This window comes from Apis dorsata, unplaced genomic scaffold, assembly GCF_000469605.1.
Source record: "Apis dorsata unplaced genomic scaffold, Apis dorsata 1.3 scaffold_801, whole genome shotgun sequence".
NCBI lineage: Eukaryota > Metazoa > Arthropoda > Insecta > Hymenoptera > Apidae > Apis > Apis dorsata.
Window position 1 is genome coordinate 10,506 of NW_006263941.1, and position 13,649 is coordinate 24,154.

General features: G+C 26.0%; 1 protein-coding gene across 3 annotated transcripts in view; it reads right to left on the reverse strand.

Moving 5' to 3' along the window:
• The window catches only part of LOC102676660 (carboxyl-terminal PDZ ligand of neuronal nitric oxide synthase protein-like), a 31,485-nt gene that overhangs the window by 5,481 nt on the left and 12,355 nt on the right, over positions 1–13,649 (reverse strand). For 2 of the 3 annotated variants that reach the window (XM_006623006.2, XM_006623007.2), the window contains exons 5-6: positions 13,237–13,298; positions 12,845–12,953 (exon numbers count right to left, since the gene is read on the reverse strand). In XM_006623006.2, the coding sequence (XP_006623069.1) occupies positions 12,845–12,953; positions 13,237–13,298 (171 nt within the window). Of the gene's footprint in view, positions 1–14; positions 320–12,844; positions 12,954–13,236; positions 13,299–13,649 lie in introns of those variants that run through there. The other variant, XM_006623008.2, reaches the window with a different exon arrangement.

The window sequence follows — 13,649 nt, forward strand, 5'->3', positions numbered from 1 at the left end:
GCGTACACCTTTACCTCGAGCTCCTCGAGGTCATCGTTCTCTTCTTCGAAAGGGTTCTCATCGAAGCTAAAATCGACGGCCGATATCGAGTGTGTTAGTTGAAGGGGAGGCAGTTTCATTTTTCGAAAAGGTTTCTTCAACTTTAGGTAATTGAATATTTCAGGCTCCTTGAATGATAATTTCTTTCTGGGCTTCGGTGTCTCCACGCCGGAAGGATTGGCTGGACCGGAACTAGGCGACACTGGTGCGTCAGAGTTCGTTTGCTTCGTCGAATTCTTTAACATTGTCGACACGTATTGTATTTTGATCGAGATTTATTCTTTATAGATTTATTTTTTTTAACAGGAGATACACCAAATCACGATAAAAGTTACGATGTCCATGAAGAGTTCATTCTTTTGTCCTGCGTTATATGATATGTATTATATAATTTCTTTTTGCACTCTTATTTTGTTGGATTATATTTAATTTATGATTACTTTATTATTATAAATACGCGAATAATAATGAGATTCATCTGTGTAATATGAATTAATGAACATTTAATATTTAGAATATATAAAAAATTCGTAATTTTATAATTTATAATTTGAATTATTATTTAAATATATCTTAAGGGTTTAGATATCATATTATATCTATCACGATGCGAAAAAGATTCTATTTAATTCAATATTTAAAATTCAAATATCGACTATATTATCATTCAAATCACAAACAAAGAAGAATCTAATAAAAATTCTACGTTCATTTTTCCTTCATGTTAGATAGCAAGTTTATTCTCACTTCTCTACATAGTACCTGTAGTAGTAGAAAGGTTTGTTTCCAATTTTGTAAATTCTGTCCATTGAACCAATCATCTTTATTATTCTCGAAAGTATCTAATTCTTATGCGCGAAATAACTTGAATCACATCTCGTAGATAACAATAAACGATCTAGAAAAATTTATTTCGAATACAAAAGCGCCGCTAAAGAATCGATATTTACGTGTGTAGCATACCCGGACGATTCCATTTATAAACAAGCGGCCGACCGGTATGGACCAGACAACTGGCAAACTCCCCGATAAATCTTGCTCTTGCTTTAGAAACTATTACAAACCCGTGTCGTTAACAGAGCTACACGAGAGTTTATTTGCTCTGTAACGTGTATACGATCGACGACGCAGCAGCGCTCGCAACGCACTCTCGTTTCATTCGAGGAATTAATCTCGAATCTGTAAATCTTCGAGACATTTCGAGATTTCTTTTTCTGCGTGGGTTGCATGAATGGTTATTATTTCGAAATAATTGTAAAACGAAGTATAATTTATTTATGTATTCTTTCTTCGTTTTATAATTTTTCTTATTTTTCTTTAATTTTTTTTTTTTTGTTTTGAAAAGACGTTGATTTTTCAAGAGATATATTGGAATAAATATTGCAATATATTTTATTTCAGTTCTTCAGCGGCAATCTTTTTTAGTTATTGTAATCAAGAAATATTATTTATCTTTCAGGTTACAGGTATCGTTATAAAGTTTTTTTGTTAAGAAATAATCTTTCGTATTTTATTGTAAATTTATAACGAAAAAGATAAAATTATTACCTGTAAGAACATATATGTGTGTATGTAAGTACATTTTAAAGATATTTTTATAGATATCACTATAAAGAAAGTATTACCTCGATCAATGATTTTAATTTACTAGCATGCCGGTAAAATCCATTCTCTCTCATTCATATATCTCGAACTTGACCCCACATGACGGCCATTAGTGATAACCTCGAACGAGTGCGTCGCTTTGATTAGAGAAGCGTGCGTAACACAAGTAAATATACTCTCGTCAGTGATTAAGTGACGACTTGATAATACGCGTTCCTTTCAGGCGTAAGCGATCATGTTAAAAAAAAAAACTCGTGTTATAATTATCTGACATGCATCATGATATTATTTTTTCCTTTATATTACTCTTTTCTGTTTTTTTTTTTTTTCAAGATTATTTTATAATAAATTTCTAACTAATTTAAGAAATTATATTACGTTGACAATAAAATAATAGTTATGCATTTTTTTAAAAAAATATTTTAATAAATTTTCATTTTATTTCAGAGTTAATTATGATAACATATTGGTAATTTTATCGATAAGTTCAAGGATATCATCAGATTGCTTATTAAACGAGATAAAATCTGTTTCGCTTCAAAAGATCTATAAAATGAAATAGAAACGCCTAAAATAAATAAATTACCGCGTTTATGCCAAATTTCTAAATTTTTTGATCTTTCACATTTCGCTTTTAAATCGAGAAATAAAAATTTAAAAGAAAAACAATGTATCCAACATTAATAAGAAAGTTTACATTTTTATAAATCTCAAATTATTTAATTTGACAAAAATATTCAATAGTGTTTGAATAAGCAACTTTGAAAGTATCAGTCATAGAGTTTCGATTCTCCAATTACCTCGATCGATATATTATTTCAACGAACGGAAACAAAATCGTGAGAAAACCAGGCTTCCTTTGAAAACTTCATTTTCTGGAATCTATAAATATTTGTTACGATTTCACGGTTAAGATTTTTATAATAATTATTATTTATATTAATATAAGATATTAACTCAATCTTAAAGAAATATCTATGAAATAAAAAAAGAAAAAAATTGAAATATTTATAATCGATGATAATTTTCGGGATAAGAGTGCAAAGAGAATAAAATGTTATTAAACATTGAAATCAATAAATAAAATAAATAAAAAAAATAAAACGTTGAATTTGACAAATATTTCGGATTAATTCCATTAATAATATCCCATTCGATCATTTCTGACTAATCTTGTTCATTTATAATTTTCATATCATTTTTAATGATTTCAATATTTACATATTATTTTAATTAAACAACCAATTAATGAATGAAACAAAATACTTTACAATTTTTTTTTTCCTGATAAAATTTTACATATTAACGAGAATAAAAGAAATTAAGTTCAAAAATTTTCTTTTTTTGACATATTTCAAACACATCACTCACTAAACACTTTTTAAACAGATCATTTTATTGCAATTGTTAAAATTGTTTCTTGATGTTAATTCGTTCAAACTTGAAATTTTATTTAAATTTTGTAAGTTTTATTCGTCTTCTTTCATAAGAATTTTTACTTGATTGTTAAAATTGTTAAAAATTGAGCTTTTTACATTTGATTTTCCATAAAATGTTGTTAATTTAATTCAGCATTTTTTGATCAAACTTTTACAATTTCTGTGCTCAAGATATTCTCTATTCCTTATTCTTCCAACTTCTGTTTCAACACTTTTTCCACTTTAGCTAGCACTTTTCTTTAGTATCTTCTTTGAAGATACTTTTATTTTCATAAAAACACTTTCCAATTTTCTATTTTTCAAACACAAATTCTCTTCAAATACAAACCTTTTTTAGCAAACTTTCTCTTATGCTTTTAAACTTCTTCAATTCTTTTTCAATCTTTGCAATAGAAATCAATATCCTCATGAAATTATATATCAATTCAACTTTCAATTTTAAATTTTATTGATTCTTCAAAATTTTTTCAATTATTATTCTACTTTTAGTTTCTTTTAAGAATTAATTTTTCTATAATTTTTCTATTTTATTCCCATAGCTTTCTATCTTTTATTCATTCTTACAATGAATGATATATTTTCCATTAAATATATCTCTCCTTCCCACTCTCTATTTTCTTTTCTTCCCCTCTTATAAATCACCATTTTCATTTTCATTCCTCATTCCATTCTCCAAATCATTTATTATAACTTTTTATTCCTCCTTTCTTCTCTCTCTTCTCTTCTTTCATATCTTCATTTTCACATCTCATTCTCCACATCTTCAAATTTTACCATCCAATTTCTCAAACTATTATCCCATTCTCACTTCTCTCTATTTCCTTCTTTTTCTCAAATACTAACTATTCCATTCTACACTCTCTCCCCACTTCCTCACTATTTTCTTCCTTTTACCCTCTTAAACTATCATCCCTCACTCATCCTCCCTATCAATTGAAATCTTCATTTATTTGATTCACCGTCTTGCGTTCCAAAACGAGAAATATTCGAACGAGGCTCGTGCGCGGCCGTGTGTTCTCGAAATACACGAAAACGAGCAGTATCTGGCCCACGGGTGGCTAGGCGAAGCGGAACTAAGGCGCGTGCCTCTGGTGGATCGTCGGCCGAGCGATAGCGACGACGAGAAGTGAGTACACACACGCATCACCAGCTTGTTTCCTCTGGTTTATTTATAAACGCATTAATATTCTTGCTTTCGTGCAACTCAATGGCATTTCCGTGTCTGTCCACTGCAGAGAGAATCTCCATTTTTTTCTTCTCTATTTTTTTATAGTACTATAACGTATTTACTGCAGTCCAGTACTACCTATTGCTACTTACTTTAGTTGAAACACTGATGCGAATGCTTATGCAAAATTTGAATGTATAACTCATGAAAATAAGACATATCTATATATTTAAGCTTTATTTTTTTTTAATCATATTCGTAAAAATTTTATTTTGCACAAACATTCGTAATTCACCATTGCACCATGCAATGGAGCTGCGTTTATGTGAAAAACCGAATCATAATATAATGTTCATATCAAAAGACTTGATGAAATATATTTTCTAAAATGCATAACAATTAAATATTAGAAATTTTGGAAACAAACAGTAATAGTATTTTTTTTAATCAAAGATTAAAAAAAATATTTAATGTTTTGATAATAGGAATTCAATTCATATTAAGTAGAATTCAAATAATCATTACTAATAATTTTGTTCATATACATATGGAGATGGAAATTTATTGTATCCAATAATTATTAATAATTGTATTGCTATAGGAAATTGTTTCTATTTTTTTAATAAAATGATACTCTTTTTTTTTCATCTAACAAAAAAATTCTTCAAGAAAAATAAAGATTATCATCTTCTAAAATTTTTAATAATAATATTTGAATTGTTTTTCTTTTGAAAGAAAAAATTAATATATATAATATCTATAAGTTTCATAAAATACTTGTAAAACACTTTCTCTATTAAAATCATTAAACCTTTCTCATCCATGCTTCTGTACACACTGTACACATACGCCATTATATTCCTTAATTATTCTGTATGTACAAAGGAATTTAATCAATATCATGTTACATCAGGCTTCATCTTACTTCTAATTGTGAATTATATGCATTCTAATGCTATTTATTACACACATATTTCACACTTTTCATATATATCAATTAAAATTAATTATCTTCTTTAAATTCTTTTTCAAAGTTCCATTGTTTTAAAGAATTTCTTATTATTCTACAAATTAATTATTCAATTTAAATAATTTTGATATTAAATAGAAAAATTCCAATTCTATTTCAATCTTCATAATACATATCAATGATAAAGATTAATAATTTTTTTTATTTATTCTTCTCTTCAAATAACAATTTCTTCAAAATCAATTTCATCTTTTCCAAAAGTAAAATTGGTTTAAATACTCATAGGTATAGTCTTTAAACTTCATTTATAAATATAAATTTCATTTTTATCTTATTATAACTTTTTTAATGATTTTAACTTGTTTTATTTTTTACTTACATTAAACATTTTTTTAATCACATAATATAATTCATAATTTTTTTTAAAAGATTTTTTTATCCTTTTTTCTCATTTTTCTTAATATTTCTTATTACAATTGTCTTTATTCATTTTTCTCACTGTATTTTTTTTTAATTACTTATCCTACAACTTCATTATAAAACTTAGTACTTCCTGTAAACTTTTTTCTTCCTCTATTAGATACTCCTTAACAATCTCACATAACTCCTCTTGAATTGATTTTCATTCCTCTTCTCTTCATCATCTTTAATCATTTTGATTCAGTTTTGTTATAATAATTAGATTTTTGTTACAGTTTGTAAATTCTTTTGTCCTTTCATCATTTATTCTTCAACAATTCTTCTTCCAGTTTTCTCCCTTCATCTTTCTCTTTCTATTCTTCTTCAACTAAGAAACTTTAACCTATAATTTCATAATACCAATCAGAATCTTACTATCTCTTCTTTCTGTTTTCTCTCTTAGACATTTAACAATCTTACATAATTCATCTATTAATTTTCATTCTTCTTCAATTACTTGCATCATAACTTTCATTATATGCTAAAATCTTGTTATTTTCTGTATCTTCTTTTACTTCCAATGTTGTTGCATTAATTTTCTTCACAACCTGACCAAGTTCTGCGCATTTCTTTCAATAGCTAAACTAGTTTCTGTTTCTTTTCCAACTCTTGCTCCCTCTGTTCTGTCATTAAGCGAGTCGAAACAATGAAAAAATGCAAAAAGAAGAAAAGATAGAAAATGAGAGACAGAAAAAAAAAAAGGGAAGTGCAAATGAGCTTTTACAACACGGAAAAGCAACGCTTAAAATTTGCATTTCACTGTGCTCGTTTCGAGCATCCTTCAACTAGAGCGAGTAATTCGGTCGAGCGATTTTACTCGTTACTCTTCTCGTATTTCCTCCCTTATGAATGATAACAAAACACATTAATTCTAGAAATAGTATAAAAGTGAATTTGGAAATTAATTGTTATGAATTTATTTGAATCGAATATTTTTTTCTTCTTTTTTTTATTTTATATTTTTCCTCTATGATTTAGACAGAAAAGGTTAATGAAAAAGTTCTTTTCGTTTTTTTTAATATATAAATCTCAAAATTTTTATAATTTTTTCAGAATAGTGACCAAAACCAAAATTATAATAATATTTTAACATTTAAAAAATTGTATATAGTTAATAGAGAAAGTGTTACGTTTTTTGACAAAGATTGATTTTGAAAGATCAATATATTTATAGAGCCAAACAAACAAAAAATTGATATATAAAAATATCGATTAAGATTCATTTATTAAGATATAAATAATTTGAGACGAGACAAAGGATAGAGCTATCTCTTTTTATTATCTACATCTCACTTCATCAAAGCAAATTTCAATTATTTACAACTTAATAAACAATTCAATTGAAATTTATACAAATTTTGTGTTTGTTTTGACTCCTATAATCTATTATTCGAAAGTTTTCCACGGAATATATTAATATCCTGTATATGAAGTGTTCTAATACTTTTATTTTCCTAAAATCTATTCTATCTCTACAAAATAATTTTGAATTATTTGTAAAATACTTAAAATGGTGTCAAATATTATTTTAAAAAATAAAATTTTTATTATTTTTTCTAAATATGAAGAGAAATCTTTTAGTAAATAGGTTTTTTTTTCTTTCTTTTCTTTTTCTTCTTTTTTTTTCTTTTTTCTTTTTCTTCTTTTTTTTTTTTTTTGCAGAATAAACATTTGAATTTATCTAATTTTATCTTGGAAATCTGAGAATCGTCCAGAAACTTCTTACATGAAACACAGGAAAGGAAATTGACAATAGTTTCAGACGTAATTCGGGAAAGTTACTTCTACAATGTAAGATAAAAGTATACAGAGCTTAATTCATTCTTGGAATTGTTTACTTTTAGCTGCAGTAAAACGTCTCGAACGAGAGCTTATATATCGAATCACTTTTCCAAATCTCAATCCTGTTTATTTCCTAGACGACAAATCGCCGTTCAGTAAAATTTTTACAACGGGCCTTGAACTTTAACGAATGGCTAAACATCTTTAAACATCGCTACATCAAAGTTTATGTAACGAATTTGATCTATCTTTAAATATTGAAATAAAAAAAAAAAGAGATAGAATAACAAGAGTAATTTTATCATAGTGAAATAAAATTTTAACGTATGAATATATTTTTTGAATAAATAATAATTATAAATATATCTGTGAATTTATCGATACATAAACTTTGGATTATAAAAAATAAAATAAATTTCTTTAATTTGTTCCTGATATATATCACACTTTTTATATTTTTGTTGGAATATACATATAAATATAGATAGGTTAAGTTTTATTATTAACATAAAACTCATATTAAAGAAGAAACGACTATGTATGTGCTAATGACGATGAAAATGTAAAAACGACAAAGGAAAAAGAAAAGGAATTATTTGAATGATAAAATTTTTATTTGGAACAAGGGGCGACATCTGATATACATTTTTCTTACTATGCATATAGCATAGGGATTGTAAACTCATCATAAATTTGTCCAACAACTTTTGAAATATTTTAAATTATTATAACATTTTTAATGTAACGAAATCTCTCTAACAATTTTATTTATTTAATTTTTTTAATTACTGAATCACCATCTTTATTCAATTCTTTATCTTTGCTCTAAAATCCAGTGTATTAAGCAGCGGATTAAGAGATGGAATGATTGATCACTCATTTCCGGATTTTAAAAGAAAAAGAATAAATATTATATACAAATATTATTCTATTATTTCTATTATTCTCATATTTAATTTTTTCCATCTTTCGTGTAATTTTAAAAATAAAGATTAAATAAATAATAATTATTCAAGAACTTTCCAAAAAAAAAAATCAGAGAAAGAATATTCGAAAGTTTTATCTGCTATGAAATTTTTTAAAATCATTCGAAAAATAGAAAAAGATCTTTTCTCTCAAGAACTATAGTATGATATTCACGAAACATTAAACATTAGCACATGATACATAGTTATTTCTTCGACATGATTCTATGTTTTATTTCTAGTCTTTGTTTTATTTCTAGACTACCATTTCTTAAATTTACGAATCATATAAAATTTTAATTTCTGCTTGAAACGAAAAAAAAAACCAAACAAAAAATGAAATAAATATCTAATAAAGTTGGAAATAAATTATAATAAAATTAAATTACAATTTTTAGATCAAATTATTAATTCATTATTGAAATAAAATTTATAAAATGTAATTACATACTAATTTTTTATTGTATATTAACTCAATCGATCTAAAAATTGTAATTTATATGTAGATAAAGATATAATTCTACCATAACAGAATATTCTGTGCATATATTTCAAAGAAATAATAAATCGAAGAATAATAATTAAATAATAAAATAATAGTAGCTTGATTTATCTGAGATATTTAAAATATATTCTAGCATAGTATATACAAACATTATGACATATCTAGATATTCTTTTAAGTGTAAATATTCATATAAAATATTGTTCAAAATATTATTCAAATATAATAAATTTTATCAATTGATTTAAATAAAATATCAATGAAAATCTGTGAAAATTGGATAAAATGGTAGAAGAAAATCATCTGGAATAATTCAAATTCACCAGGAATAATAATTTTATTTAAAGTTTAATTTAAACTACGCGCCACTGGTATTCAAAATATTTTCAGACGAGAATTTATGCGCAAACGCAGTATCGGAGATCGACGAATCATACAGAAGTTTCGCTGAGAAATATTTTTAAAACGGCTTATTACCGATGAGCTCCTGTAAACCAATGCTGTATAAGTTAAAATTAACACTTTGATAACGTGTATGACGTAAAACATACCAATTGACGAATCAGCCTTTAAACAGCTTTCAAATATTCTCTATATATTTTATAATCTCTTCGAAATTATTATAATGATACGATATAATAATTTCGAAAAGATTATAAAATTTAACTGGATGTTTATTTTAAAAAATTATCCAGTTAATATATAAATTATTTTATTATATCACTTTTTATATTTTCGTTTAATCATGTAATATCTATTCATATAAACGAGAATTTTTATTTCTTAAAATAATAATATAATTATTTAACACTTACAAAAATATTTGAAATAAAATATAATATTTATTTAATATTATATTATATTATTATATACAATATTTTATAAATATATATTATATAATATTATATAATATAATATTAAATAAAAATATAAAATTTGAAGACCGAAGAACGTGTTTTCATCCAAATATTCAAATAGTTTTTATTCAACATTAATTAACCAAGATTACTTTGTGTCAAACGATTTCTCATCTTATTAATTTCCTCTTACTCGAATGAAATATTCAACTGTTGTCCATAAAGAAATCAATAGTGGTTCGGCGTTACAGTTCGTTGACCAACACAGCCTGTCTAATTTCAGCTGTTCTTCCTCGAAATCAAGCTTCTCCTTGTTTTCCCTGTGAGTGCACTTAAACGACTTGACTGTAATCTTCGAATAATTTTCAAGACTTTGTGATTACAATTTGTCGAACTTCTCTCGATAATTTTGTTTTAAAAGCGATGAAAGAAAAATTTAAATAATATTGCAATTTCCTTTCCTGTAGTTTGTATGCACGAAGAAAATAAGGTAAAGAACAAAGTGACAAAATCAATTTATTCTGTTGACTTTCAGATATACGATATTGTTCTTTAACATTAAAGCGGATGTCGCTCGAGAATTCTTCTTTTCAACAAAATTTATACGGCAATAATATCATTATATATATATATAATAATAATATAATATTCTTTTTAATCAAATAAGTTCTTTTATTTCATTTATTTCTTTTCTTCTACGATTTATTTCTCTTTCCATTCTTTTATTTAATTTCCTTTTTTTTTTTCTTAATTTTTACTTTTCTTTTAATTTTATCTTACTAAGCCCTCAAAAATTTATTACAAATAAAGTCAGAAAAAAATTTTTTAAAAATGCATATAAAAATGAAAAAAGAATAATAATAGATTATATATTGAAATAAATATGAAGATAAGAAGATAAGAATTCATCTTTAATATGTATATAGTAGAAAGAAGACGTATCGTAAAAATGACATGACTCGTATAAAACAATGATGACGGAGAAGATGAAGAGGAGGAAAAAAAAAAAGAAAACTTCAATACGAAATGTCTTAGAATTTTCCACGTCACATCACAATTTATGTATACGATCAGATATTCATCTCTACATTTAAAAAGAAAGAAGAACGGTATTTTGTTTCAAAATACATCTACAAGTTTTCGCAAAAGTGATTCTCTCCTTTGAAAATATCAAACTTAAAAGATATTAAAGTTTTCATATTTGATACGATATTGTTTTTGTAATTTCAAATTTTTACCAATCCTTTCTTAATATATAATAAATACTTTTTAAAAAATAAAGAATTCTTCGATTTCTTAAGAAACTAAATTTTATAATTCAACATAATAAACCAATATAATATTACAAAATCGCAATGCAATTCAACCATATCATAATTCAAACTTTTAAAACAAAATTCCTTAACAATGAATCTTGGTTATAATGATTTTAAATATATCTACATTGAAATCAGCTATATATATATAACTCAAAACGAAATATTTTTAATACTGTACAAAAAATATATAAGAAAATTCGAAATAACGAAGATGCATCACAGCCATATAATTTTCCTATCCTAATTGTAGCGATCCATTCTAAGTGAACGTAAAATTATACGAGCCAGAACCAACGTTTATTATAATAAACCGGTAATACCTATCATATGCCGTAAACGAGCCAGTGTGGATGGAGCATTACACCAGCAATTTTATCGTCACACGATCTTCCAAAGCCGGGCGCCCATGATCTCGACCGAGAGAAGGTGCATTCTGCTCCCTTCTGCGACTTCGTCTCCTCTCCTCTCCTCTCCTCTCCTCTACTCTACTCGTCCCTTTGACCAAACGACAATAATAGCTCTGACAAGCAACGAATCGCGTTCACTACAGAAGAGTTTAACGTTGAAAAATGTTAAAAGTTTTAATGATTTAGAAAGAAGTTTTTGTAAAAATAATATTAGATAAAATACATTGAAAAAATACTGGAAATATTGAAAAAGAATACTGGAAAAATTTTAAAAATTGTAATTATTTTGCAAATGATGAGGAAAATATTTGGATGATTACAAAGCATTGTTACACGCTTTGAGAATCTTTAAAATTATCTTAAAAAGATTGTTTGAAGAATTAAATGATGTAGAAATCCAAGTAGTTTTATAAATATGAAAATCTTTTTATCAACCTGAGAGTATTGTATCAATATTTTACAAGTTCCTTATTATACAAACACTTGTAATCTATATTTCCTCCAACATCTTTGATGATTTTAATTACATTCGACGTTTTAAATTCTACTTCCTTTAAAGAGACCATTCAACAACTTTAATCTTCGGAAGTCTATTATGAAAACTCAAATCCATTAAGACCATGGTAAAGAAATAACGTAACATCCTTTATTCACTTAAATTGCCCTGAAGAGTTATAAGAAGAAACCTAAATGATGATTGCTCGAGAGAAGGAAACATGGAAGAAGACGAAAAGAGGAAGCTCTTTATCGAGTTGAAACGCCAGAAAAAGGAAGATGAAAGAAAAAGTAGAAGAAAAGTCGTAGAGCAAAAGTATGTGTATACGCGTGTGAAAGAGCTGGAGAGGGATGGCTCGTTTATTTATAGAATTACAATAACGTGACTTGATAAAATGCCAGGCGACATACAGATTGCACGTGTACCACATAATATTATGACTTGATGACTATTCACGTTGTGTAAAACGATAGTTTAACTGCAACTGATATTTTAAAACTTAAAGTTTTTCGTTTTGAATCATTATAAAATTAATTTAAATACAATTTTTCTTTAAATTTATTTTATTTTGAAAGTTTGAAGAATTAACGAAGATTTTTACACATGTTTCTGATTAATTTATATCATTTCATTGTTCGATTTTATATTGTAATTTAAATGTGTTTTAATCAAGATAAATAAGAAAAAAATTTGTGAAGTAAGTGTTAACTTGTGCTTTAAATTTGATGACGTATAATACAAATACATCATACATATATATATATACATATAAATATTTAAAATTTTCTAAAATGTAATCACACAAAATATTTAAATTGCTTATTCTAAACTTACCTTTTTGCTAGATTTGAAGACATTGCATTTAAATGTATTACTGCTACCGTCCCGAGCAATATAACTAAAAATTTTCAAGTCGTGGCTATCATGAGAGACATAGAATATCCTGTAAAAAAACAATAAAGAAAAATAAATTGCATAAATTACAATTTACTCTTTTCCAATTTTTAAAAATTTCAAAATAAAAAGCTTAAACAATTAAAAAAAAAATGTAACAAAATTATTGCATGGAATAAGTTAAAATTTTTTTTTAATTATAAAAGTTATTTATACGTAATTCAATTAAGAGAATTAATCGGAAGTTGTGTAATTGGAAGGAGCTAAACTTGTTCTTGTACTCAAGAATAACGCAGGATGTTCCCATGAGAGAAGCGAGCGATTCAGCTTACCTATATATGGGATGGTGCATCAGGTATATCTTATTCTCGTCCATCCACTGCTGTTGCTTCTTCTGTGAAAACAAAGGACAAATAACGACTCATTAATCCCATGATACGTAGGATGGACGTATCATCTTGGATGAGGAAATTGTAGCTTAGAATAGCGTGTCTCGCATGGAATATAACACTTCATTGAGAAAGAAATGTTAAAAATGCTTACAAAGTATTTATAATGTTCGCGGCAGTAGAATGATAAATTACACGTTGAATTACAGAAGAAAAATGTAAAAATTTCATTTTTAAATTTGGCTCTCATCTCATTTCCAAAATATCTACGGACATGTTTTTTTTCCACGCAATGTTTCATTTTAGAATTCATCATTCTTGCAAAATGGATACAACTAAATATAATCGTGGAATAT